Genomic DNA, 27685 nt, shown 5'->3' on the forward strand with positions numbered 1-27685 from the left:
GCACTGCTGAAATACAAGTAATAATACTAATGACATGCCGTGTGATCTTGGATAAATCACTCAGCTGCTCTGTGTCTCAGATTCCCTGTTGGTAAAATGGCTTTAATAGCTTCTTTACAGAGTATTAACAGTTGAATATTTATTAGGTGCTTTGATATCATCAGTAAAATTAATTCTAAGTAAAAAAAAATAGGTAATATATTATTTCCCATTTATATTGTCCTATAAACTGAATGCAAGTTTCATCTCTATTGGATGCTTTTCTGTTTAAAGACCACTTGAATTTATTACAGAGTGGTATTTGGCTCTATGTGTTTCCTATAGCTACAAGAGGAAATGTTGTGCAGTGTAATTGTAATGGCTGGTCAATGTATATATTTAAAACAGGGTTCACTGTTCCATCATGTGTAAAGCTAGATGAAATTTTTTGGTGGGAACTTGTATGTGTGGAAAAATACAGATTCAGCAACACTGAAATGTTTAATGACTTCCTGTCTATTTTGCTGAATTGTTTGTGTTAGAAGAAAAATAATTCTGAAGTAGTGTAAATATTTCAGTCTGACATTTTCTAAATGAAACATCCTGAGTTTCTTGGTTGAAATGACTTGGTTTTGTAATTTCCTTCTATTTTACTTACAAAAATGCAAAAACATTTAAAAAAAAAACACTGAAAAGTTAAACAAAATATTTTGTTCAATCGGAAACTTTATTTGTTTGTTTGTTTGTTTGGCATTTCCATTGTGACATTTTCAAAACCTTTTGTTTTCAGGTCTAACAAGTCAAAGCCCAATCTGCACGGGGGAAAACTGTCTGGCTGTATTATCAATAGCACATTAACACCATGCCGGAAACATTTTTTTTCCCCAGTATTTTTTTGGAACTGTGAACAAACCACATAACTACATGTATGGCAGTACCTGTGGCAGAGATAAAGACAAAACTTCACCACTATGGTTTAAGGGTCAGATTCTCAGGTGGCATGTTCCATTGAGCATCTTCCGCCAGCTAAAGATCTGGCCCTAAATTAGCATGAACGTCGGCAAAGCTTCCGTCTGAGCTGTCTAGTTGGGTCAGTAATTTAACAACAGACTAGAGACACTTGCCAACTGACCTAAGAGATGGAATATATAAGATCTGCCATCTTCGGTTAGGGAGACAGAACTGAGTAAAAGTTGTGTTGTAAAACCGTGTTTGATTGTTGATTTAAGTTTGCACTTTCATGGACAGGACGATCTCTCTTCAAGGGAGGTAATCCAGGCAAAACCTTGATTTTTAGTTTAGCAACAAGACATAATTACTGTGAGATTGATCATCTGCTAGAAGTACTGAAGCAAATAAATTGCTCAGTGCCCAATGCAGGATGAGAATGGCGGCTAATGGAAATGGTGGATAGGTCGGCCGGACCATAATTTGGCTTGATGAAGCATCCACATGGGCATGGTGCTAATGTGCTATTGATATGCAGCCAGCCAATTTCCCCTGTGCAGATTGGGCTTTGACTCGTTAGAGCAGAGCTGGGCATCGCAGCAGTAAATGAAGAGGAAAATTGAAGTAATGCTGTATTATAAATTTATGATTTCATCTGCCTGACCTAGAGAATGTTCTGTGATGGGAGATACAGATTAGAACCTCTGTCCAGTCAGCTGTGTATTTTGTCTTTGTTGTTAGAAATGATACAGTTGGCGGGGGGGAGGAGAGGGGAGGAGAGGGTCACAAGTGTCTTTACAGTTGTCTCGGTGGTTGGCTTCAGGTATTTCTTTTCAAGGCTGTTCTATTAGGTCAAGAACATCGCTTGCCCAGTAAGCCTGCCCAAGGGAATGGGGTGTGAAGTTCTGTGGGTTTCTGTGTGGAAGGGAAGAATGGGCTTAGTGGGGTTGCTGCTGCCCTTCTCATCACATAGGTGGGCGATCAGGGAAAGGAAGTGGGGGTTTCACTCTGAAACTCTGCCCCGGAGTGTGCCACACTCACAGAGCTGAGCTGGCACAGAGGAGAAAGTAATCTGCGCATGGTAAAGGCCTTGTGCCGATTACTTCCCTTCAGAGTGAGGAAGGAACCAGATACTCCGAGTCACAATCCATTCCTTGGTCTGCATTCTGGAAAGCGCAGATACACGTCACCTCTTACTCAGCGAAGACTGTAGGTTACAGTCTAGCCTTTAATGATTAGAATGCAAAATCTCGAGTTCTGTGTGTGGCAAGCCCATTCCCCCAGCTACCCTAAATCCGTTTTTAAGTTGACAAATCATCTCATCTTTTAGAGTCCAAATAAAACTTGCTCTTTAAAAAGAGAATGAGCTCTGGTTGAAGTGACTCTGCAGAATTGAGGTTCACAGTGATGTTAGTGGGGCTACTTAGTTTGCAAACAATCCATTTATCACTATTATTGTTTTTAAAATGGTTTGTAAAGCTTCTCTCTGAAAGGTCTGATTTAATGATAGATTTCTAAGGGAATCCTGCTGTTGAGCTATGAAATAAATATTCAAGAGATAGCTAATGTAGGTATATATTTATTTAATGCACCAGTGTCCTGTGTTGTGGTCACATGCCTGCTTTTCTCCTACACCCCTTTAATCCAGTTATCAAAATTCATACAAGCATTGAATTTTCTGGTTTTAAAATATGATGAATGGTAAACTGCATGAAACATACAAATTCTATCTGAAATGGAGGGACTTGCTGTGTCAGCAAAATAACTGTAACATATATTAGAAATAGTTGCTTTTTAAAGAATAAATAAAAATAGAGGTATGAGACCTTGGAAGGAAATTTTCAGTTGTAAACAAACAAACAAAACGAACCATACATATCAATGCGCTTAAGGCCAAATGCAATTTCCTTTAATGTCAGTGGAAAAATTCCCATTGACTTCAAAGGGAGTTGCATCAAGACTTTCATGATAAGACAGTGGGTTTGGGGAGAAAGGCAGAAAGCTGAGCACTGCCCAGTAATTGTGGCAAAGACTGTGCAGTGTTTGTTGGCACTGGAAATATAAATACTATTCTGCTAAAACTAGGCAGGCAAAAAGTTTGAGAATTGTAGGTGATGTTTGAAAAACATGCCAGCTTTGTAGAGGGTAACACAAGGTGGTCACGGTAACTATTAGCCTTGGTAAATGGAGCACTAATGGAGCCTATGAAAAGGCAGTTAACTTACCGGCCTCGATGCAAATAGAATAAAGTATGAAGAAAACACATAACCCCTATGCAGCTGACAGAATTTTTTAGGCAAAAGTTTTGATTTCCAGAAGTGAGGCTGGCCAGGACCCTGCTGCCTTCAGAACAAAACCACATTGTTTAGACTGTCTTTGTTCAAAAACACTACACTGGGAGGGTGGGTGCGGGTGGGGTTGGAGGGAGATTGAAAATAAATGAAGTAGGGTCCTCACTGTCTGAACAGGAGGAGCAAGAGAGAAATCCACCTGTGTGCGCTGTTTTTATAACGTTTGGAGGCGGTCTGGTGGCTCAGTGACAGGGTACATTTAAGAACATAGATAGAACACTCATACAGAGAAATGGGACAAGACTCAGGACTTCAGTGGGAGTCAGATCTACCCCTTAATCTCTGATCTTTAAACCCATGGGGCTTTAAATTCTGCCTTGGTTTACTATATGTATGCATAGCTGCCATGGAAATTAACAGAGGTGGATGTAATTTAGCCTTTCCTGATCCTCTTCTAATGCTCACTCCATCTCCATTCAGCATTCCAGGGTCACTCACTCATGCTACCCAGTGCAAAGGGTGGGATTCCCAGGTGCTCCTCTAGACTCTTAAAGAGCCAGAAGGAGCTTTTTCTCTTGAGCATAGATAAACCTACTGTCTTTATATAATACAGTAGAATTCTTATCTATGATTGCCTATTGGACAAAAAAAGCCAAATGGCACAGTCTCTGTGCGTGACAACCCTGTCTACACTAGCAAATTGACGTGTCACTCTTAGCCATGGCCAGCAATGGGTTCCACTGAACATGAGTTCACGCCGGTTTACTTGTTAATGAGAATGTGACCAAACCAGCTTGCTCTAATTTGCAGTGCTGTTACCCAAATCTCAGTCATGCTTTCAGTAATATTGCTTGAAATGGTTTTGTCCTCTTTGCAACACCGTTTTCTTCCACCATCTGCAGTGTACCTCGGGGGTTTGTAGCTGCAGATTCGACAGGCTTTTTTTCTGTGTTACACTAGCATGTGGTTGGGGTTTTTTTTCTGCCATGTTATGTGACTGCTGAAACCTTATGTTAAATTGGACACCATGTGTTGTTCAATATATTTGCTTACACAATTTTATTTACAACAAAGTGTCCTTGAATGGTATTGCTCTAATAAGAAAATAGCAAATACTTTGTTTGATTGTAGCTGTTACAAATTGCTTCAGGAAAAATTTCTTATCTGTTGAATTTTACCTTCCTGAAAAACTAAAACCTCTTTGACTCTCTAGTTCCTTGATATTGCTGCCTCTAACTCTTTGATGTGTTAACTGTTGTCCTTCACACTCCTGGGATGAAGAATTACTAGTACCTTAATCTCCAACTGTCAATAACTCTGAAGCAAAGTACATTCATTGTAAGCTCTCCAAATGTCAGAGCAAACCTGTGTTATGTGTTTAGCCTTAGCATTTGGCATTTACTCTTCTAGCTAAAAAGTATGCACAGTCCTTGGACTTCAGAAACCAAAGTGCATGTTAATTATATGAGTGACAGATCTCATATGCATAGCAAAAGGAGAAAGTGATCAGGAAGAGTAGTATGTGTCTGCAGATGTTTTATTTTTCTTCAGGATGAAACCTTCCTGCAGTTGTGCATGAGAAGAGTAAACTGTGTTCTTTCATACCTTGTGTAAAAGTCAAATTTCTTTTTCACCCATCCTCTGTGTTACTGTTACATTAGATGTAGGAGCAAAGAGTAAAACCTTACTAATCTGCCTTTTTTTTTTATTCACATTTCTACATTCAAGGTTACCCAAATTTTGTTGCGACATATGGCAGAGGATATCCTGGATTTGCCCCAAGCTACAGCTATCAGTTCCCAGGTATGTACATTTCATTTGGAGATTGATTTATTTAAATCCATAGCTGCAAGTTGAGGAAGGAAAATCTGCAGGGAAGCATTTCATGCGATGACAAATTGTGACCATTTTGAAGATATATCTTCAAAAAAAATATATATATATATAGAAGGATATAGCCAAGATTGTTATTAATATAATGTGTTAATTGGTACTGGTTATTTGAAAACAAAGTTTTTAATTTAAAAAAAATTAACCAGAATGATAATTTAAGAGCTATTACCATCCCTTTGCTGGAGTTAATTTTTTTTCCTTTTTCTATGTACAGTAAGCTTACATTTGTTAGGGATGCAGTTCTGGAGTAAAAAGTCCAACGTGCGTGTATTTTATATAGATGTCTCTGGTGACCTTCATAGAGTTGGGTGTCTAATGGTGCTCAATCTAATTCTTTCTTCACGTTTGTTTGGTTCCTCCCTCCCTTCCCTTTTGTGTGGCTGTCAAAGATTTGCTGCATTTAGTGATTTCCATTCACTGGAAGTTTAATACTGCCACTCATAATTTTTGATCTCCTATGGTTCTAAAGTGGTAGGCCGGCTTTTAATGTAACACAGTGTGGATTTCATCTGGGGCACTTTGAAAAGGCAGTCACTGAAACTAGTTCTCCCTATATTTTACTTTATGCCAGTGCGGCTTAGAACTTAAATTGGAAATGACAGATGATTTTTTTTATTTCACCTTAAGAATTCTAAGGGAGATTTTTGAAGCAGAGTCTTGATTGCTGTGTTTACTGCTAACTAATAGCTAAGGCCTACCAGGACATCATGGAAAGGAAATCTATGTTGTGTTAAATTCATTAGCGTGCCATGTCACTTGGGTCACACATGATCAGTTCCACCACCTTGCACTGTTTATTTAATTGCTTAGAACGAGAATGTTAGAAGCACAAGTTTGCTTAGGTTAAGAACATAAAAAAGGCAATACTGGGTCAGACCAATGGTCCATCTAGCCCAGTATCCTGTCTTCCAACAGTGGTAGGTGCCAGATGCTTCAGAGGAAATGAACAGAACAGGGCAATTTATCGAGTGATCCATCTCCTGTTGTCCAGTCCCAGCTTCTGTTCTGGCAGTCGGAGACTTAGGTACACCTTGGCATAGGCTTGCATCCCCTACCATTTTGGCTAATACCCATTGATGGAACTATCCTCCATGAACTTATCTAGTTCTTTTTTGAACCCAGTTATACTTTTGGCCTTCACAACATCCCCTGGCAACGAGTTCCACAGGTTGACTATGTGTTGCATGAAGAAGTACTTCCTTTTGTTTGTTTTAAACCTGCTGCCTATTAATTTCATTGGGTGACCCCTGGTTCTTGTGTTATGTGAAGGGGTAAATAACACTTCTTTGTTCATTTTCCCCATCCCATTCATGATTATATAGACCTACATCATATCCCCCCATAATCGTCTCGTTTCTAAGCCGAACAGTCCCAGTCTTTTTAATCTTTCATCGTATGTTCCATACCCTTAATCATTTTTGTTGCCCTTCTTTGTCTTTCTTCCAATTCTAATACATCTTTTTTGAGATGAGGCAACCAGAACTGCACGGAGTATTAAGAAACCAAGTTTAACTGTCTCTTTAATGAAAATGCTACAGGTAAAGGACAGGGTTTTTAACCAAAGAAGAAAACAAGACCGTTATGGAGAAAAACTCTAGAATATAACAGAACTATAACCTTTTTATGTAATGTCTGAACCTACCTTTGGAATTCTGTAGCAGGAATACAACCCTCCTTTAAACTCCTACAGATTGGTTTAAATATTTTATAGAAAGGATTAAAATTGTTTATTAAATTCTACACGACGAAGTAATTTCCACATAACACTATCTAGTTCCTTTGGAACCGTAGTGGTTTCTATTGGGAGTTTTCCATAAAGGGAAGTGTTGTTGTTGATTATTTTGACATTTTACAAATGTTGAGACTCTGGTTTCTGTAAGTGTATAAGTGCTTTTGAGAATATCCATTTAAGAAAACTAACCAGAAAAACCCCTTTGTCGAAGATATTAAGTCTAAAAATTGACCTTCTTTGACCGTTTTTCTATACGTTTGCTCTTCTGGTAAGAAACACAGAAGGAATCAGAGTTCAGGACCAGCCTTCATTCCTCACGTCCCAGGCCAGCTGGGGCTGTGAGAGCTTCAGAGGCAGAAAGTTCAGCTCCCTCTTTGGCTCTTGTTAATTTTTGATCCAAAAGGGTGCTGAGGCTGATGTTGCTGTATAGTGATCTCCTTTGGCTAACTGCAGGTATAGTGTTCGCTTCCCCTCACCAGAGAAGAGTCATTACAGTGTGGGGGATCTTTTAAGAATGCAACTTGAAAGGGAAAATGCCATCTCAAAAGAGCCTTGTTTTATAGGTGTTCCTTTAAGCCACATACTGTACTCTTATCGCTCTACTATACATTTAAAAAAAATCATATAGCAGGGGTGTTAATCACCCAGCCCATTTGACATATACTGTATATCCAGCCCCTATGATGAATGTGGATCTGTAGGATTAAAAAAACAAATATTCCATTTCTACCTCTTGTGCTTGTAAATGTAACATGACCCAGCGTATTGCTGTCTTAGTTTGAAATAGTTCAGTGTGATGGCAACTGCTCCTGTTGCAATGGAGTGCTAATGCTGAATACAATGATATCACGCTGAGGTCCGTGTTTACAAACAACATCAATGTTCAATGGTGGGCATAATTTGCACATGCAGTTACTGCTGTTGTGCATGCAAATTTGGTAAAAGCACACACAAATGGTCAAATAAACAAAGGGCCGTAGTAGGAATTTTCCTAAAGGTGCCCTGCATCACTTTTATGATGGTTTTAAAAGGGTCATATTCTGCTGCTGTTCTTTGTACAAACCTCCCATTGACACCATTGGGAGAGCTGCTGTATCAAGGGAAATAGCACTGGCTGACAGGCCATAATTAAAAATGTTGTCAGCCCTCTTCACAAAACAGGTTTGACCGCTCAGCTGTATGATATATATGTCGTTTCCACAGTACTCTTCATAATATTAAAGCCATCCAGATATAGCACAAAAATGCACACAAGTTCATTTCAACACCTGTTTTGAGCTAATAGCATTTGAATATAAGGTGGTGAGATTTTTTTTTTTTTAAGTGCATTTGCACATTGTCTCAGGACTTGATTTTCAGGTTCTCATGACTTCTTGAATCAGATGGAGCTATATGAAGAAAAGACAAATAATGAAAAATGGTTTTAATAAACTGAATAAAATTGACAGGACTAGCAACTAATTGTAAAGATATCGTTTGACTCTAACTATCATTATATGTGTTTTTATTTAGGGTCCTCTAGCTTTTTCTTAGACTTGCACTTTATAAGAAACTGTATCATAATGTATTTATTCCCCACAAACAATTTTTTTTAAAATACGTTGGGTTTTTTTTAAAAACGCTTACTTCAGTTTTTAATGAAGCTCTAAAAATACTTGACTCTTGTGTAGCACATTTAAGGATCTCAAAGCATCTTATAAATATTAATCTTCACAGCACTCTCTGGAATGTTATCCCATATGCAATATTGAATATTGGAGTGTCAGACCCCTTTGATCAGTTGGTAAACTGAGGCACGGAATGTAAAGGTGCAGTTGTGCCCTTATGGCACAGCTGATGCTAAGAGGTGGTGCCAGTGGCAGTTCCCAGAGTTGGGCACAATATTTTCAGTACTACTTAAGGGGACAGCATGTTCTGAATCTTTGGAGCCAGCTCTGTCCTTTGCTCCTGCCTTTTTGCTAGCATCTGTGTAAAGGAGGCAAGCATGGACATGGTATCCCCGCTCTTGTACAAGGATGCATTGAAAGGACAAAAGCTCCTACATTGTTGTCTTGTCCTTTGTGTGGTGTTCAGCACAAGAAGACCCAGGGGAACTGATTCACAATTTCACTAGACACTACCACTTAAATGCCACAGCTTCAAGCCAGTACTTGGGGCCATATCTTGCACCTAGGACACCTATTGGAATTGTTGGGAGATTTAGGTGCTCAAGGAGTTCAGTATCATGCCCTCAGTAATGCCAAATACTTGTATCAATTCTGCATCCTACTATCTGCTACCACACAGAGACGGCAATGAATGATGTGCACACAGCTGTTCTGTATCTGACTGCAGTTCCCTGGTAAGGGAAAGGGGAAAGATGTTCTGGTGAGGAAATGCTGTAGGTAGGAGTGCGAAGCTCAATATGTTATCAGTGTCTCCAGAACTTAGAGAGGGTTTTATATGCAGAGTTCAGAGACTATTGCATGCTAACCTATATTTGTCACATCTTTCATATAAATGTTGATTAAATTAATGCTACTTTATCGATTTGTCTTAATGTACCTAAGCTGCTTTTGTTGTTCTCTGCATTTTCCTTTCGCATCCTCTCTACAAACCTGAGACTGGAAGCCATTTTTTTCAGGGTTTATTTTTTGAAAATGACCCTTCTCCCTGCTTTAGCAGAAATCAAGGTTTTGAACAGTACAGCCTGTTACAGACTAGCAGAGAAAAGGAAGCTTTTAATAAAACATAAGAAGTCGGTACACTGATTAAAAAATACTAGAGTATTCAACAGCATAGGCCAAGTTTTCCAAGGTGCCTAAATTGCATTCATAATATTTTCTCATGCATGTTTTTGCACATGCAGAAGCGCCCCTTTGCGTGCATGGAGGTGGGGTTCTGAGCATGGAAACAGGTGAGCATGCAAACTTTGCAGAGCAAAATATGGGCATGTATACCCTTTAAAAAAATAAAAATAAAAACGACCTACACACCCAGAACATTGCATTATTGTGATTAAAGAGGAACTGTTCGGGTTATTTCTACAAAATACTCTATTTTTTTTTCTTTTATTTTCTTTTCCTTGAAGGCTTGTCCCCAAACACTACAGTTTGCAATATCTTAGGGTTTTAGGCTGCTACCTATCACCAGAGTATTGAAGTAAAAACAGTGTACTCTGTGGGATTTCACAAAAAAGAAGACCCCCCCCCACACACTATTTCAGTTTGTCTGCATCTTCTCTTGGGTCATTCTACCAGCAGATCTCATGGCAAGGCTGAATGAAAGAGTGAGTTTGTTGTAGCTAAATGCCTTGATATGAGCACATACACTTATCCTTCATTATCTCTTATGTCAGAATGCTACTTTAAATGGTTTGTTATAGAGCAATCCTGACGTCGCTTCTTATTAGAGTACAGATGTGTCACAGACCCTTAATATAGTACGCTTCTGATGTCTGTGCTATAATAAGTCAGCTAATTTCAAGGAAATTATAGTGTTCCTCGTATTATAAAAATAAAGTATTGCAAAACTGTGCTATTAACAGTTACCATTTCAAAGAACTGTATTACGGTTGCATTTATTTTAATATCAGCTCCCTTTATTCCAGTTGCCTTTTCAGGTTAAACCACCCATTTTCTTTTTCTTTTATTTTTTTTAAATGCCAGTCAATATTGTGTTGTAATGTGATATTTACTGTTGTCAAAGCGAAACAATGCTACAAATGTCATGATCCACCTGTCTGCATTTTTGTTTTGGTAATTTGGAAAGAAGGCTCTTTGCTCTGTGACTATTTGTCTGTTTGAATGATGCCTCCTCTATAGATCTCCTGTATTATACTTCTATCAAAGTAGGTGACAGCCCTTAGCTTGAAAAGCGGCAGGAATGTAAATCACTTTGGCAACTGTTCTATCTTCTCTCATCAAGTTTTTTTTCTCTCTAGGCTTTAATAGCTTAGTACATAGTCATTTTTAAATTATTATTATTATAATCACTCCCTATTCTGTTTCATTTTTTTTTTAATTTCTGGGACTTATCTTTTCAGTTTAATCTATTAATTTCTGTTCTTATTTCACTTTGCAGACTATTTGCCGATTTCACAAGACATAATTTTTATCAACTAGTTCTTAAAGATGCATAACAAATTAATCGGGGTTTACTACAGTGCTAATGAGAGAAAGAGACAGACAGAGACAGCCTGGGTGGTCCATGTTTAATATCAATGTCCACTGAAAAAATGCTGCTCTTACTGGCTGGTTTGATTGACTGGACTTATTTTTTTTATTATTATTATTATTATTATTACTATTATTTTTAAAGGCTCCATATCCTCACTGCTTGAGTTTGCTTTTTCTTATTTTTGTTTCCTCTGCTTTATATGAGTTTTTAATGCCCACGTGGAATGTAACTCACAAAGAGAATGGAGGCGGGTGTTAGTTGACGTTATAAAGGCATGACTTCTCACAAACTTTGTAGAAATAATTTATTAGGGAAATGGAAATTATGATCAAGTCCTATAAAAAGCCCCCAAACTGAAATGTTGATGCTTTTTGATATACAGCATATCTAATATCAGTAAAAGTCATAATTATCATGCAGGAGGGCTGGTAACATATAGCTAAGATTATTGTGCAAGCCAGGGGAATGAATCTAATTATTCAAAGTATTATGATCATGTATCTGTGAAAATTTAATCTGTACAGTTGGCAATTGCATGATTATTACTTTTTTGGTTTTACAGATCTTTCAGTAGTTGAAATTCTAATAACTGAAAGTTCTGTTTTCAAAACAGAAAAGCTTGAGTATAGTGATGTCACCTTGAAAGTGTCAGGTATCAGGGGGTAGCCAAAACAGCAGAACTAAAATTCGTTTGCAAATTTAACACCATTAATTTGGGCTTGAATAGGGACTGGGAGCTGGCTTATTACAAAAGCAGCTTTGCCTCTCCTGGAATTGACACCTCCTCATCTGTTATTGGGAGTGGATCACATCCACCCTGATTGAATTGGCCCTGTCAACACTGGTTCTCCACTTGTGAGGTAACTTCCTTCTCTTCATGTGTCATTGTATAATGCCTGCATCTGTAACTTTCACTCCATGCATCTGAAGAAATGAGGTTTTTTACCCATGAAAGCTTATGCCCAAATAAATCTGTTACTCTTTAAGGTGCCACCGGACTCCTCATTGTTTTTACCTTGAAAAGTGCTCATCAACGTAAGCTGTGGATGATTAGAGGCTACCAAACACCCCACCACCCCACCTCCAAAACAAACACTATATCATTCCATTCTTCCACACATACAAAAAAACCAAAAGCAAACAAACAAACAAAAAAAACCCAACCCACCACCTTCAAAGCTCCTAGGCAGTTCCCTATCTTGGATTAGGCTATGCTTTCCGAAGGTCAGATGCTGTAGTAACTTTTACTTCCATGCTTCACTTGCAAACCATTGGCAGAATTAAAGTTCTAGCAAGAGCAGCAGGAACTGAGCTGCCAGCATGAGCTGTATCGCACCTCTTAACCTTTAACCTCTGCACAAATCTATGAAGTAGCTCTTCACCTGTTTTTATACGCTTTCCCATTATTGGCTTTGTTTCTAACAGAACTAAGTTCTGAGCTGTATGGTTGAAAGCACACGTTGCATTTAAATTCTCCTTTTTATTAAAAAAAAAAGTGCTTCTATCAATTTTATAAGTTTGTGAGAAGTAAATTGCATGCTTACAGTAGAACTGTAATGCATTTTAATGTTTGTTAATCCACTTGTTTAAAATGTCAGTGTCCAAGGCTCTACATACACAGCTATGCTGTTCTTTTCATTAAAGATGCTTGATGTAATAATTGGTTAGTTTTCCTTTTTATTCTTCTGCTTTTTTTAAATCTGTATGGCTTTTTTATTATTTTGTTTTTGTTTTGCTATGAATTGCTTTGCTTTTGTGAACTTTTCCTAGTGTGCATGATTTGCAAACATTTCGGCTATTGTCAATTTTCTCATTTTGTAAATAGTTCATCTGTGCTTTTTTTTTTTAATTACTTTTTTTTTCCTGTAAGCAACCGAGGTAGAAAAAAAAATAATAAATGGTTTACAATGGACAAGCTGTGTTGCTGCTCTCTTAGCTTGCAGTTTCGTATTTTGGTTTGGACATACCAAATAACCAGTACCAATGACAATTTAATAAAAGAATAAAAAGATCATCATCTGAAGTGTGTGACCCAGTGTTTGAAGAACTCACGGAGTGAATATTGCATATTAGATATGTTTACAGCAGAGATAATAAAAAAAGACACATTTTTATAGTGTTGGTGAAGAGTACCTACATGTTACAGCTGCATTATTCTTATAAAGTCTGATTCTGCACCATTAACTTCAATGGACTTTGTGCCATTGATAGCAGTGGGGTGAGGATCAGATCCATACACTGTGAACTCTTGTGCACTAATGGGGAGAAATCTGTTTTTGGAGTGAAACGCATTTAAATATTAAAAGAAAATAAAGAACAGCCCTGTCATCATTTAAAAACAGAATAACCTAGGTGGGAGTGCAAGAGTTGCCCTGTGCAGAGCCCTTTGCAGATCAATACCTGTCACTCCTCCTTGGAAGTTTGAAATTGAAATGTGTTTCTTTACCGGAATTATATTTTCCTCCATCATAGTCTTGGTGGTTTGTTATTGCAGGGTTACCCGACCTTTGGCTGTTGGAATTATTTCTTGGGGTTTTTAATTAATTCTTTTAAGCACAGTGAAGTGTTTAGATGGGCGGGGGGGGACAAATATTTAGATGAACGTTTAGAGAAAAGAAAAATGTATTTACTTATTATTTATATTGCAGTAGTGCCTAGGAGGCCCAATCGTGGACCAGAATCCCATTGTGCTAGGCTCTGTACTACCACAGAGCAAAAAGACCAGTCCCTGCCCCCAAATAACGCACCAGCTAAGAGAACTTTTAGGTTTTCCATTATTAACAGGATTTTTAAAAATATTATTTTAAATCTGAAAGCCTGAGTTTAGTTTGTTCCGTGGCAGCTACTCAAAACCACGTTACCTTGAAGCCTACTTAGTCTGTGAGTAACTGGTATAGAAAAGCAATGTTAATCTAACCGTAACTAGCCTATATGCTTTACAGATAATATAAATGGTTACACTGTGGATTTGGGGGTGAGGAGGAGGAGAGTTGGGATGTCAGGAATGGGGTAATTTTTGTAGTAATGGTATATTTAAGGCTCTGTTTGAGAATTTCAGAGAGGAAGGAGGAGGGTGGAGAAATAGTTAAAATATTTACCAGCCTATGATGTGAAAAAGAAAATGCCAAAAACCTGCAAGATTTATTCCCCCCCCCCCCCCGACAGCTCTTCACCCCTCGCTCTGTTGTGTGCTCCTCACAAGAAATCCACGGTGGGGACCAGCATGTGATTGAAGAGAAGGGAATATATCTGTAGTCTGAATGCATGGCACAAAATAAACATTTAGTTGTAGCTAGATAGTATAGCTAGATAACGTACTTGTAAAAGAGGGGGAGGGGAGCACTGTACTTAGTTTCTGAGAGTAAATATTGTTCAACTCTGAGGGGGAGATCATCCGTTGGTGTAGCACATCTCAGCGTAGTTCCATTGATCTGGTCCTAAATGCATTAGTGCTCGAGAGATATATGGCATTTTACAGCCCCAGGACGAAGATTCTCATTTACACGAAGGCCACTCTACAATTCTCTGGCAGCGTAAGGGTGCTTTAAAGTGGGAGTAAATTATATTCACACCGGCCCCTTTATCCTGACAGTGTTGTACAGAGGGGGCTTTAGTCAGGTCCCCAGTAGTTGAGCCATGTTGGAAGCAGTAACAAAGCTTGTCACAGTGTGATAATTTAATGACTGGTCTTAATTTTTTTTTTTTTTTAAAGTAAACCTGTCCTTGGCATTCTGTGGTTCAAAGTATTGTGGTTGGATAAACACTAAGTCCCATTAGAAGCTGTGCAGTAAATTGTTTAAACTTGTTATGGTAAGAAATGCAAGACAAAGTTAGAGCTGTTTCTCACTCTTCCTTCTAGCCCTTCCTACACTGCTTAAATGCTGGTCTAATCCTTCCAGCACTGCATGCCTTTGTTCACCTAAAACATGCAGGTGGCGTCTGCATGGCGTAAAATGATTTACAAAGAGCTTATTAAATCTACCAGAGTGAGCTTAATTATCATTCTTCAAACCTTTCAGTTTTAATTTCCATCAATGAAAGCAAATGGCAGACTGGACTCCCTGCCCTCTCCCCCTCCCCTCCAAATTAATTTGAAAGTTTGCATGTCTTTCACCTAGGATGAGAGGCTGAAGTGCATGCATTCAGGATACATGTGCTTCCCGTGAGCAGGGAACCCTTAAAAATGTAGGTAATAAAGTAAAAAATTAATATTTCAGTGCACATAAACCGCTAACCATGAAATACCCCATTAAGTTCTGCTCACTTGGCAGATGGAGTTTGGGTTTTTTTGTCACAGGAAAATAATTTTACCTAGATTTTAACCCCAATATAAATGCTGTAAGTAGTACTTTCCTTAAGCATACTAGGATCTGTTTGGAATAGTCTATTTCTGGATAGCCTTGTGGTAATAAGCCCTTCCCATTCGGCCTGTCATTCGTAAATGCAAATTATGTAGTATACACATGCACACACATCCACCTAATAGTCTCTCTGTGGAGAAAAAGACAGACAGATGGAAAGCACCACATGAGACAGTTGCTAGACATTCCACTTAATGCACTACTAGATAACATGGTGATGGGTGCAGGATAAGGAGCTGAGTAGAATTCTTACAACAGGTTAAAAAAGAACCAGAAACTGAGCCAGTCGTTCAGAAGGGTGCGGTCCCCTTACTCCCAGCAGAAGCCCCTTTGCATTCTTGGGATGTTTTAGCTCAGAAGAATCTCATTTTCACTTGTACAGGCAAGAGGAATGATCTGATCTGAAAAATATTACCGTGGCCAATAAATTTAGGATGGGATTTTCAGAAGCAATTGGTGTTGGTCCAACTTTGCTCCCACTGAGGTCAGTGGTAAAACTCCCATTATTTCAGTGGCAACAGAGTTAGGCCAACACTGAGCACTTGCAAAGTTTCCAGCCCCTGGAAGTTTCTGGTAGGACCCTTTGCCCATATCATAGCTTCCATGCGGTTTCCTGAACCTCCCACATAAGAGCTTGTGAAGGTTTCCCCAAATGTCATGTCTTGATAAAGTTTCAAACTTTACAAATGTTTTATATATGGGTGCCTTAAAAGTCACTTGATAGAAAACTTCCCAAAGCAGTAAAGAACCTCTCAACATCACTGAGTTTGTGTAGGCTGTTAAAACATTCCATGAGGTCAGACCTCCCCAGGGTTGTCTGTCCTCAAGGAATCTTGTCTGTCCTCAAGAAATCTATCTCCTTGGTTAGGTTCTAACTGTTCCATCGATCCATGACCCAGGTGTTGAGATTGCTATCAGAGCGAGACAGGGTCATTGCCCTGAAAATGAGCAGTCCCAGGTGGAGGGGAAAAACTAGCCTACCTATTTCATACTGTAGCCGTGTTGTTTGAACGTGAACTGGACTCTCTGGGTTTCACAACTTCAGTGCAATAGCAGAGAGAGTTCTTAGATAGTAACTTCTGCTCCTAAGAGGCCTCAGCTAGAGCAAATGGAAAATGTTATGGGGATAATTATTCACAGGAACAAAGAGGCATAAAGAAAACCCTCATGTATAGCAGAAATCATAGAAAGAGCAATGTAATCAAATAATGCTGACTGATGACAGCCTAAACCCTACCCCTCTAGAGTTAGTTGTACTAGACTGAATAGCATGCATATGCTGATATAAATATTAAAATACAGATTTAAAATGTAACCTAATGTAATAAGCATAGACCCCCCACCCCTTTTTATTTATTTATTTATTTATTTATTTGCATTGGACAATTTTGAAATTACAAATTTTTCAATCAGTTCAAGTAGTAAGATTTTAAATCGGTCGGTTACATTTTACGTTACCTCCCAGGAAACCTTTTCCAGGACTTATAATAATATGCAGACCACTCACTGGCACTATAAAGGTATAAAGACCAAGCGCTAGGCCTGTCTAACCTGACCTCCTGTATAGCACAGGCCCCACCATTTCACCCTGTGATTCCTGCCGTGAAGAGAATTATTCTTTCGTGCTATGTAAATGAACTCTGTTGAACCCAATAATGTGTGGCTGAACTAGAGCTTATCTTTTAGAAAGGCATCTGATCTCGATTTACGGCCTTCAGGTGATGGAGATTTTACCATCTCTTGGTAATCTGGTCAAATGGTTAATTGTCCTCTGTTAAAGTGCATCTTATTTTCAATTTGATTTTTTGTCTAACTTGAGCTTCCAGTCATTGGCTTTTCTTAGGCCTTTGCTAAATTCAAGAGATTTATACTGGAGCTAATATTGCAGATCTTCCCCTTTGTAGCACATATACATATAGTTGGAGAATGTTTTTTTATAAGTTAAATGTTTAAACTGAGAAGCTTGTCTTTTCGGTACCTTTTGAAGCAACTGAAATGAGGTCTGAAGCACTGGTGCCACTTGGCTGCACTTGAAATATATGCTTTAATGCTCTTCCCTTCAACCCCTTCCTTGTTCAGTCAACAACAGGTGGCCAGAATTTAGAACTTGCATGCTATAATGGCAAGCCTGAATGCGTTGATCTCCCCCTACAATGATAGTTTCATGAATCAATTATGTTTGTTAAAAATGTATGATAATGCCTAGGTGTAAAATGAGATGTTTCCATCCAACACATCAGCTTAGTACTGAATGGAGTTAGTTCCTCTTAGAACATGATTTAGTTTAAAGTCCCTTTCACCTACGTCGGCTGTGTTGATCTGAAGGCTATAATTCTGTCTGTTTCACTAATTACTATTAGGGGTCTCCAAATTATAGATCAAGGTAAAGCACTGCATGCTGGGAAATGTAGTATCTATGGACCACATGTGGATTAACAAGGCAGTTGGTGGCCACATGACAGAAATCTGTGGGATGTTCATTAAGCTGCTGTAGGCTGTGAACATTGTAAAAATAGAATGAAAAACAATAGCTACAAGCTTTAGGTTTCTTTAAAAAAAATAAATATTTTTCTTAGAACAAACCATTTGCCTTTGAGAAGTTTGCCAGTTCCGTATGGTGAAATAATTGCAAGGAGTTATTACACTTGAGAAGACACAACAATAATTTGCAGACAAATAGGCAGCTTTGTCTCACTGATGCATAAAGTAATTACTGGACAAAAGTGCATCGTTCCCATTTTAAAAGCCATCACCCAGGAGCCGTAAGCAGCTGAAAAATGGATCGTTTACAGGACATAAAGCAGAAGTGCCAAATTTTAAATTAACTGTATTTGGGTTTTATCATTTTTGTCCAAGTTCCAGAGGAGAAATATTGTTCATAATAACACCCATCTGCAACCACACACACGCTGTGTGAACTCCATTACTGATGTCTGACGTTGAGAATTCTCCTACAAAATCCTGCCATATGCCATACATAAATTTTACGTAGTGGGGGACTGTGCCTTGAACAACATGATGGGCTGTTTAATGAGGTTCCCATTATGCATGATGTGCTTTATCTGAAGTTCACTAATTTCCTGACCTGGTGAAACAGATTTTAATAAGCTTGATATAAGGCAGCATTTTAAGACAAAGAGAAACACTTAATGTGGCAGTCACAATAAAGAACTCTGAGCAGACTTGTAGATGTTAAAAATGTTAATAGGATTGATCAGAAGCTCAGGAAAAGAATTTTCCACTTCCCTGAAGGCCCACTTTCTAACTTCTTGTTTGTTCACCTCTGTTTGGAATTTTAAAGACTGGGCTGCCGCATTTCTTTAAAAAGTATATTGGTTTTACCTTCAAGATACTGTAAGATTTGCTTAGACATAACTTAGAGATGATTCTATGTCTGACTTTTACAGAGTTTTTAGAACTTTGGGTGGAATCTTCATTCCAACCCAAGCAAACTAATTAACATAAAATATTTTGCTGTGAACGCTTTGGTAGAATCCAGATCTTTCATCACCTTTGTATAAATTTTGATTTCTCTGGGGTTTTTTTCTCTCTCTCTAAACACTGTATGTTGGGTGTTTTTGTTAAACTTAGATGTGAGTTTTTTAAGGGGGAATTGAGAGAAAGATAGTAGAAAAGTTAGGGTTGTATATGTAGGGGGTAGTGTCTATTTGACATAGCCTTCCTCTGCACATGCACACAACTAAACATGACAGTTACACGGAATATCCCCAAAGAAGTTTCATACTGGGATGCTGCATGGTTTTGAGTCAGACACTTTCAAAAATTAAACCTAAAGGTCCTACAAAAAGGATAACTGGCTAATGAAAAGAATAATGCAAGAGAGAATCCATTTGGAATGACAGCTGTGAGCCTTTTAAAGCTTTTCTGTGCTGATCAAAGCTACTGCTAACATTGTTTGAAAAGAGGATATCAGTTCTCCCCCTCCACCTTCTTTCCTATTCAACCTACAGACAATTTTGAATTCTAGATTTCACACTTTTTTTTTTTAAGACCAAGTGAACATGGTCTCTACTTTTCCTAACTAACTAATGTTTAAAACAGTATATTCTAAGAAGCAAGAAAGAGTTTTTGGTATAAAATCAAGTGTTTTAAATGGCGAAGGGGAATACATTGAGAATTGGTTCTGTCTCCGCCCCCCTCCACGCCCCCCCCCCCCCAAATCCACAGTCCCTTCTGGAAATCCCAGTTTGGAAACATTCATGGCTTCATTAATTTTCACACAGTGCAGTGTATGTATGTATAAATACTGCCTACCTGTCCACACATTATTATTTAACGTTTAAATTGTAATAGCACCTAGAGGGCTCAATCCCCATTGGGGTAGGTACTGTGCATACAGAAAATCACAGTCCCTGCCTCAAAAGACTTTAGAGTCTGAAATACATATTTGTGTGCTAGGCTTAATTCTCTGGGCATGTTGAATGTATCCTCAGTGTTGCCAACTCTCATGATTTTATCAAAAGTCTTGTATTATTTGTTGTTTTTCCTGAAACCCAAGTAATTATGTGAGACTCTCACCTTTCATTTTAAATAAAGGAAATTTCTCCGTGGTTGTGAAGAAAAGCTGACCCAAGTGCAGCCCAAACACTCAGAAAACAGTAAACAAAACACTTCTATTTCCCCTTTCTTGGTTTGGTTGTAACTAAAGTCTCGATTCACTTCTTGTTGGGAAGCGCTGGGGAAACGGGGCAAAGTCTTTCCTTCCTCTAACTATGAGATCAGTTTGTTGCAGTCAGGGTGCACAATGGAGCCAAACACATGATGGATTAAATGCTCCCATAGCAGAGAGCAAGGGCACCATGTAAGGTCCACATAACCCTTAACGTGGGCTTATGTGGTATATCAGGACTTGCATATACAGCATTGCTCTTTCCATCTCTTCTCCCGAAGTTCCTATGAATCCCAGCTATATCCAACCTCATCAAGTGTATGGCTGTTTGAAAACGTTGGATGAGGCTAATTCCGTGCTTCATGTCAGGGCTTTGCACTGGCTCTTTAAATTCAGCATCCCCTGCTTTGGTTGTGTGTCACCCACTTGATTTCTTCCCAGACTTATTTGTGTGTTGGAGAAAACACTTGCATGTAGACAGCCACTCACTAAAATTGTGACCTTAGGGCATCGTAGTTAAAAACAGATGTGTCCTTGTTCTCCCACATGAGGCTGTTTCAGTATTTAAAGTGAAACTAGTGATGCAGGAAGCAGAAAAATTTATCTGTGAAAAATTGAACTCCAAATATTCATGTTAGCTCTTTCTGAGTAATAAGGCAGCATGAAATTGATCTGAATCCTCAGGGCTTTCTTGGACAGCATTTGAGCCCCTTTCAAAACATTTATTGTAAAATATCTGCTAATTGGAATGCCTAAATCCACTTTAGTCCTTTTGAACGGCTTAGGCGTCTTGTTTTCTCTAGGCAATTATAAGCAAAGGATACACAAAGAAGGACAGGGATCATTTCTGCAGGAAGGGGACAAATATGATGAATAGATTGAGCTCTTCCCTCCTCCTTTTTGATTTTTCAGTTGGCATAGTGATGGCTCTGGATAACAGTGGCTACTCGGAGCAAGAAGGGCTGGTGCTGTTTCCCCTTCTCCGATGCAGTGTGGCCTTCACCATGGATCTCATCCAAAGTCCATTGAAGTCAATGGAAGGACTCCCGTTGATGTCAAAGGGCTTTGGTTCAGGGTCTGTTGTAGGACGCGGTTGCTCGGAGCTGACCTTTTTATTGTTTAAGCCCTTTCAGATGCCAGCTGGCTCCAGGTGGACTCCTCCTCCCCGCTCAGCTCAGCCTGTGTTTTGCTTCACAGATTTTGGTCATGGGGTTCCTCCCTCCCCCAGCTTTGACTGCAGTTGCCCTGTTCTCTTTCCTCTCTCTGTGCTGTCCCCTCTCCCCTCACCGGAATGGCAGCAGGTGTCAGGTTACTAAGGCTGCCAGTGCCTGGTGTTCCCATGTCCCAGCTGAGATGCTGGGCTGCTGGAACAGCCTACGACTGCTGCTCATTGCCTTCACCTGTGGAAAGAGGTGGGTCTTGCACTTCATGCTACAGGGATGTAGGACATCTCCTGATCTCCACTGACAAGGAGTTCCATAACCCAGTACTTCCCACTGGTAATACCCTGCCTTGGGCCCCTGGGAGTTTTTCCCATGACTCCATCCGTGTCTAGATCCCCACTGATCATAATAAGTTGCGGAGCTATAGGTGGTCTCTCTCTGTAGCCAAATTTTAGCCTTCTACGAGGAACAGCACTTTGGACATAAAGAATGGCATATCCCTTTGGGACACTATGGCCCATGCTGTTTTAAACCCCAGGAGTCAGGGGAAATCACTAAACTGCTATAATGTAGAGAAATATTTTTTCCGAAGTATTTGTCTGATTTGTGTAAAAAACCGTTTCTATTGGATGCATGAAGATGCAGGTGGAGAGGCAGAGGTGTTGCATACACCTGCCTCTCCACAAATGAGTCACAGCAGTGAGCAGTAGCTCAGTAGTATGGTGGTGGGTGGGTCATGCCTTACCTCCCATGTGTGAGTACCTATGGCACTAGATCACCTGGGCACAGTGAATATAAGTGCAAGAGAAATATCGTATGATACCTAGGATGGGAGTGTTGATAATTCCGTGAATACAAGTGATGTTCTCTAAAGTCTTACTCAGGAGCGCAACAAAGAGTCCTGTGGCACCTTATAGACTAACAGAAGCATTGGAGCATGAGCTTTCATGGGTGAATACTCACTTCGTCAGATGCATGTTTACAGATCCAGACTAACACGGCTACCCCTCTGATACTACTCAGGAGTGGTCACTTTAGAGGTTTATAAAGTACAGCAGTGAGGGGACACCCCCTTACATAATGCTGAAGGAGTCGTAATGCTTTACTGACCAGGCTGGGAACCAGGAGACCTGGATTCTATTCCCAGCTCTGCCACTGACTTTGTGTGGCTTTCAGCAAGTCACTTAGCTTCTCCATACCTCAGAGTACCCTATCTGTAAAATGGAGATAGTGCTATTTAGTCACCTTTGTAAAGCTCACTTTGAGATCTAAGGGAGAAAAATAGTATGTAAATAACAATAATAATAATTATTATTATTATTACAGCCTCAATGCAGTGTGCAAGTATTAACTATGTTAATGTGAAGCCTGGCAAATCGATTTTCAGTAGGCAGCATTGATTCAAGGCTTGTGGGCTGAGGGAGTTAGTCTCTCTGAGTCAGGATCGGTAACCATGTTTTCCGAATCCTAGTTATTAATCAGTCCTCCCTTCTCCTCGCAACCCTTCCCCCCTCCCACACGCTGCTAACCGTCCTCTCGCCTTGCCCCAAACACTCTCGTCCACGCACAGGGGCAGAATTTCCCTAAGAGCACTTGAGTTGATCAGATTCTGTTTCAGTTGTTTGGAACTCAGTGTCACACAGAGGCTTTTCTCTGAGATTTGGGATAACGAATTCCTTTCTGTGAGCTAATTTTTCACACACCTGTCCAAAGCACACTCTGGAGTAGAATAATGCATCTTTTGTTCAGGGTCTTTCTGTTGGTTTCCTTCTCCATCTCCATTATTTCATTCTTCTTTTGCATGGTAATGATTTTTTTGCCCTTCATTTGAAGTAAATACTGGGAGTCCCTGGCACTTGAGCAAGAGAAATATACTTGCCGGCTCTATTTCTTATGCTATCTTTGAAGGAGGTTTGGCTGTCTGGGGCACACACTGGAAGGAGGCAGAGGCATATTATAATATGGAAAATCCATGTCTCATCTACCTTAGGGATGGCTTAGGGAGCCCACAAAGCCTGCAGTTGACAGCTTGCCTGTAACTTTTAACATTCTCTATGGACCTGTCCTGAATGGGATTTGGGCACGTGAAGGATGCTGCTTTCTGGGCAGGTGGGTTGGCTGTGCATCATCTGAGACAGAGAACAGAGAAAGGGATTTCTTTGAGAGAATGGGGACACCTTCTCCCCCAGCTGTTTGAAGCTGGCCCTGTGTGTTCCATCGGGCACTAGGGAATTTTGCTGATTGACTGATTGGTCCAAGTCTGGATCAGGGTTTGGGTTTGGGCTTGTTTCTAAGGGAAGAGAATATGGTTCCAGAGCCTTGCCTCTGACCTGCCAGCAGTTTTCCCCCTGGGAGAGTGAATTCCATTTTGTAACAGTGAGCTCTGGCTGAGAGGAAAGTACAGACTGGCAGGATACCGAGGCTTCTGCCTGTACCTGGGGGCCCATTTTCACTACCGGCACTACCGCAGCAAAACAGTGGCACCGTATAGGGGTTTCCCATCTAGAGTTAGTCCACCTGCCTGAGCAACAGTAGCTAGGTTGACAGAAGCATTCTTTGGTTGACTTAGCTGCATCTATGCAGGGTTCACTCGGGGGGCGTGAATTTTACATAGCTATGTCAATCTGCATTTTAACTGTAGACCAGGCCTCAGTCTGGGTTAGAGGAGTGGAGGAGACTTAGACTTAGACTGTGGCTACACTTAGCGCTTCAAAGCGCTGCCGCGGCAGCGCTTTGAAGCGCTAAGTGTAGTCAAAGCGCCAGCGCTGGGAGAAAGCTCTCCCAGCGCTGTCCGTACTCCACCTCCCTGTGGGGAATAACGTACAGCGCTGGGAGCCGCGCTCCCAGCGCTGGGGCTTTGACCACACTGGCGCTTTGCAGCGCCGCAATTTGCAGCGCTGGAGAGGGTGTGTTTTCACACCCTGCTGCAGCGCTGCAAATTTGTAAGTGTAGCCAAGCCCAAAGGCTTTTGATCCTATCACCCCAAATAAATCCTGCTGGGTGTCTCACTCTTCTGTGTTTGTAACATTTCAGCATCATCATAAGAGCAAACAGGCTCGTGTCAGTGTTGAATAATTTGATTTGCTGTGTTTGTGCACATGTTCTGTATGTTGGGAACAGGCGCAGACAGTAGCCTGAGGTAGCTGTACATATATTTACATAGACTTTTTTTTCCCCCCTAACAGCCCTATTACCGTATTTAAATGCAAGTATGTCTTTTTTAATTGATGTTTTAAAGTAGCTTAGAGTCACTCTAGCCTAGCTGTTCTTTGTTCAGTTTTTTCCCTGGTTACATGTAGCTGGGATGATAGCACTAGAGTTAGTGGGCTTGTAGTTTGCTGATTTATCTGGAACTCTTTCTCTCTCTGTCTCTCTCTCTCTAGTTTGTTCTGCTCTCTTCTGCTTCTTTCAAGTCTCAGTTGTTTTTCTGTGGTCTGTTCAGTGTGGCACAGAAGCTGTGTTCCCCGACAAGTTTGCCCTGTCTTGGGTCATCAAAACTAATATGAGCAGCTGGACTTCTGCAAAGACCAGGAATCCTTCAGAGCCTCTTGCTGTCTTTTGCAGCAAGGGCATCTGGTGTTTTTGTTGATCACCTTTTTCCCTGTCTTTGCTTACTTTAAAATAAAAAAAAATCCAGTGTCTCTGGCAGATTTTTTTAAATTAATTAAATTAGGAACCAAAATGTTGCTAGTGGCAGCTCATTTTTCTGCAGTTTCACAGTCCCCCTGCATCAGGACATGGTACCTGAAATTCCTTGATATGCTGCTGTTTTGCTTTAGAAAGCTTTTTTTTTTAATGCATCCGAGTGAAAAAATTTTCCTTTATCCCAGCAAACCTGTGATCTTGAAACAAGGACCCTCCTGTAATTCTGATTACTCTCTTGTCTATAAATCAGCATATTGCTTTCCTCTTGCAAATAAGCAAAGAATAAAATCAACGTATCCTTATTGTTTTGCAAACTGATCTGAGCCCTAACAGTTTGAAAGCAAGAAGATATAAACCACATCCTACAAGCTGTCTCTGTGAATTAATTCACTCCAGTATCTTGCCTTTAAAACTCGCAGTGGCTCAGAAGACCTATGCACAGGATAAAAAGGCATCATCAGAGCATGCAGACATTGAAATTCATTGCAGAGGATTTAGGGCAGGATTTTCAAAAGAAGGCCACAGGTGCTTCCATTTTGCATGCCCAAGTAGGCACACCATAAAGGGACCTGATTTTCAGCTCTGTCAGTAAATCAGGCTCTTTTAAGGTTCCTCAAATCAGATCCCGAAATCACCAACCCCTTTTGAAAATAGGACCATAGTTGCCCCCAAAAGTAGTATAGTATTTTGCCCCTCCCCTCACCCCCTTTTTTTGTTTGGTTACACCTGCTGTTCATTGGATTTTTCCCTTTACCCTTCTCCTTCTTTCCGTGGCTAGGTTTTCCGGCAGCAGCCTATGGACCAGTAGCAGCAGCAGCGGTGGCAGCAGCAAGAGGATCAGGTAGGGGGGCCGGTGGAAGCGGCGGCTACATGGCATACCCTCAGAATGCAGGGGAAGGTAAACACTCTGTCGGTATTCTGTGTGGCTGCAGCTGTCCATCATGACTCTGATTTTCCTCACACTTATCCTGGGGACCTGAAAAAAAACCTCACATGACAAGTAGAGGCCACGAGGCCTGGAGCACCTTACAGGAGGTTTACATAAGAACTGTCAAACCTGGGGAGGGAGGTGCGTTGGTATTGTTCATTTATTTATTTTAAATTGAAGATCATAAAGGACACACACAAAAAAAGTTTTCATTTCTCATGTGACGTTTGCACTGGGTTAACAATGCAGCATTTGCTCTCTGCAGTTAACGCTCCAGTGGCTGCGAGCTCAAACCACGCCACCCAGATTTGTGGCTTGAACGATTGCCACCAGTAAGACATCATGGCAAGTCGTCCTATGGATTTATTTTTTAAAATAACTTTCTTGGCCTCACCTCCCAACAAAATAGTATTCTTTCCCCTGGAACTAGCTGGTTACCAGGATGGTGAGTTACTAGAGCAGAGCTTCCTGTTAATCTGGAGACAAAAGCATCACATCTGCTACAGTATATTAGAAGAGATCCTAAAATGTTCATATGTGCACTCAAGATCTGCTTTCCTTTGAATTCTAATTGGGGTGGTACAGCTGTAAATGCTGCCTGAAGTAAAGGCAATCAATAAACGTTACCTGGAGCCAAATCAAAGTGGCCCTGCTGAAAGCACATGAATTGTATTGTTGGTTCCCAAAGTATCGTTTTTAATTTGCCTGCCATTTAAAGCTTCGTTTTTGTTTCTCAGACTACTGCTCTTGTTACCTACTGCAAACTGCGGCCTAAGCTTCACGAGAAATGTTAAAGCTTTTCTCTCTGTCCCTCCAAACGCTTATTTTTCCCCCCTTAAGGGAAATAAATAAATTGTTACCAATTACAGTTATTACCCTAGAATTTCAATGTAGGGAAACATGTGAATTAGCGCTTTGCTTAAGTAATTAAATGTTCAGTACAGTCATGAGTGGGCTGTTAACTTACCAGCACACCCTGTTCTGTGTCTGCATACTATCCTGTGTCTTGATTGTACAGTGGTGACTCAAAACAGTAAACGCTGAGCAAGAACAAAGGGTATAGTGATGCCTTCTCAGTAGATTTACCAGCTCTCACATGTACACTTAACATTTATGTATCATCCTGTGCATTCATCTTACCATTTGTTCTTGCTAATGACGAAGGGACATCTAGGGAGAAAACGTTCTTGCTACCTGACATTCAACTCCCCAACCGCTTCAGTGCGGTTTTGCTCAGCATTGTACACATAAGACACACAGCAAAGAATGTTTCCAGCTTACTCATGATTTGATCCTAGAGTAGAGGTTTTCAGTGACCTGTATGGAACTTCTACGCTGGCTAGTTAGGCTCTTAAAAAAAAAAAAGAAAAGAAAGAAAAAGAAAAAAGGCTATTGAGCACTAGCACCCAAATATGCATTGAGTGAGACCCTAATTCTGTGGAGTCCAAAGTAAGATGTCAGGAGAACTCCGTTCCATGCAAACTGGCACTGCTTGCGGGGCTACAAAGGATCATCTGTACCAGTTTTATTTTGTGGCATGTGGAGAAAGCCTAAGGGGTGACTTGCCAGACAGCTGTGGGAATATTTTTCCTTCTCTTTCTTTCTCCCTCCCACCTGTCTTTAAAGAGAAGAAAAATTGATTTCACATATGAATTGAGGAAAATTGACTTAATTGTCACTGTCTCTTCCTCGTGTTTTGCCCTTCAGGTTTTAAGTACTAACAGACCTGGTGAGTTGCCCCTTAGCAAGGCGCAGAGGGTTTGGCTAGATTAACGTTGCTTCCATTATTATTATTTTTTTTAATCAGAGTGCTTTTGGTTCCCCTTTAAAATTGAGCTGAGCATCAATCAATTCTGTGCCTGAAATCATTTGGGGTTTTTTAGTGTGTTTTTTTTTATTATTATTATTTTTATTTGAACGTGCAATACGAAACTAAATCTAACCCTAAATTAACACC

The 27685-nt window shown here is 40.0% G+C and overlaps 1 protein-coding gene across 4 annotated transcripts in view; it reads left to right on the forward strand.

The window, feature by feature from the left end:
• MSI2 (musashi RNA binding protein 2) overlaps positions 1-27685 on the forward strand; it is a 386104-nt gene that overhangs the window by 321735 nt on the left and 36684 nt on the right. For 2 of the 4 annotated variants that reach the window (XM_044993537.1, XM_044993539.1), the window contains 3 exons: positions 4947-5021; positions 24341-24364; positions 25579-25641. In XM_044993537.1, coding sequence (XP_044849472.1) covers positions 4947-5021; positions 24341-24364; positions 25579-25641 — 162 coding nt within the window. The remainder of the gene's footprint in view (positions 1-4946; positions 5022-24340; positions 24365-25578; positions 25642-27685) is intronic. The other 2 variants (XM_044993538.1, XM_044993540.1) reach the window with 1 other exon arrangement.

The sequence above is a fragment of the Mauremys mutica genome, chromosome 19 (assembly GCF_020497125.1).
Source record: "Mauremys mutica isolate MM-2020 ecotype Southern chromosome 19, ASM2049712v1, whole genome shotgun sequence".
NCBI lineage: Eukaryota > Metazoa > Chordata > Testudines > Geoemydidae > Mauremys > Mauremys mutica.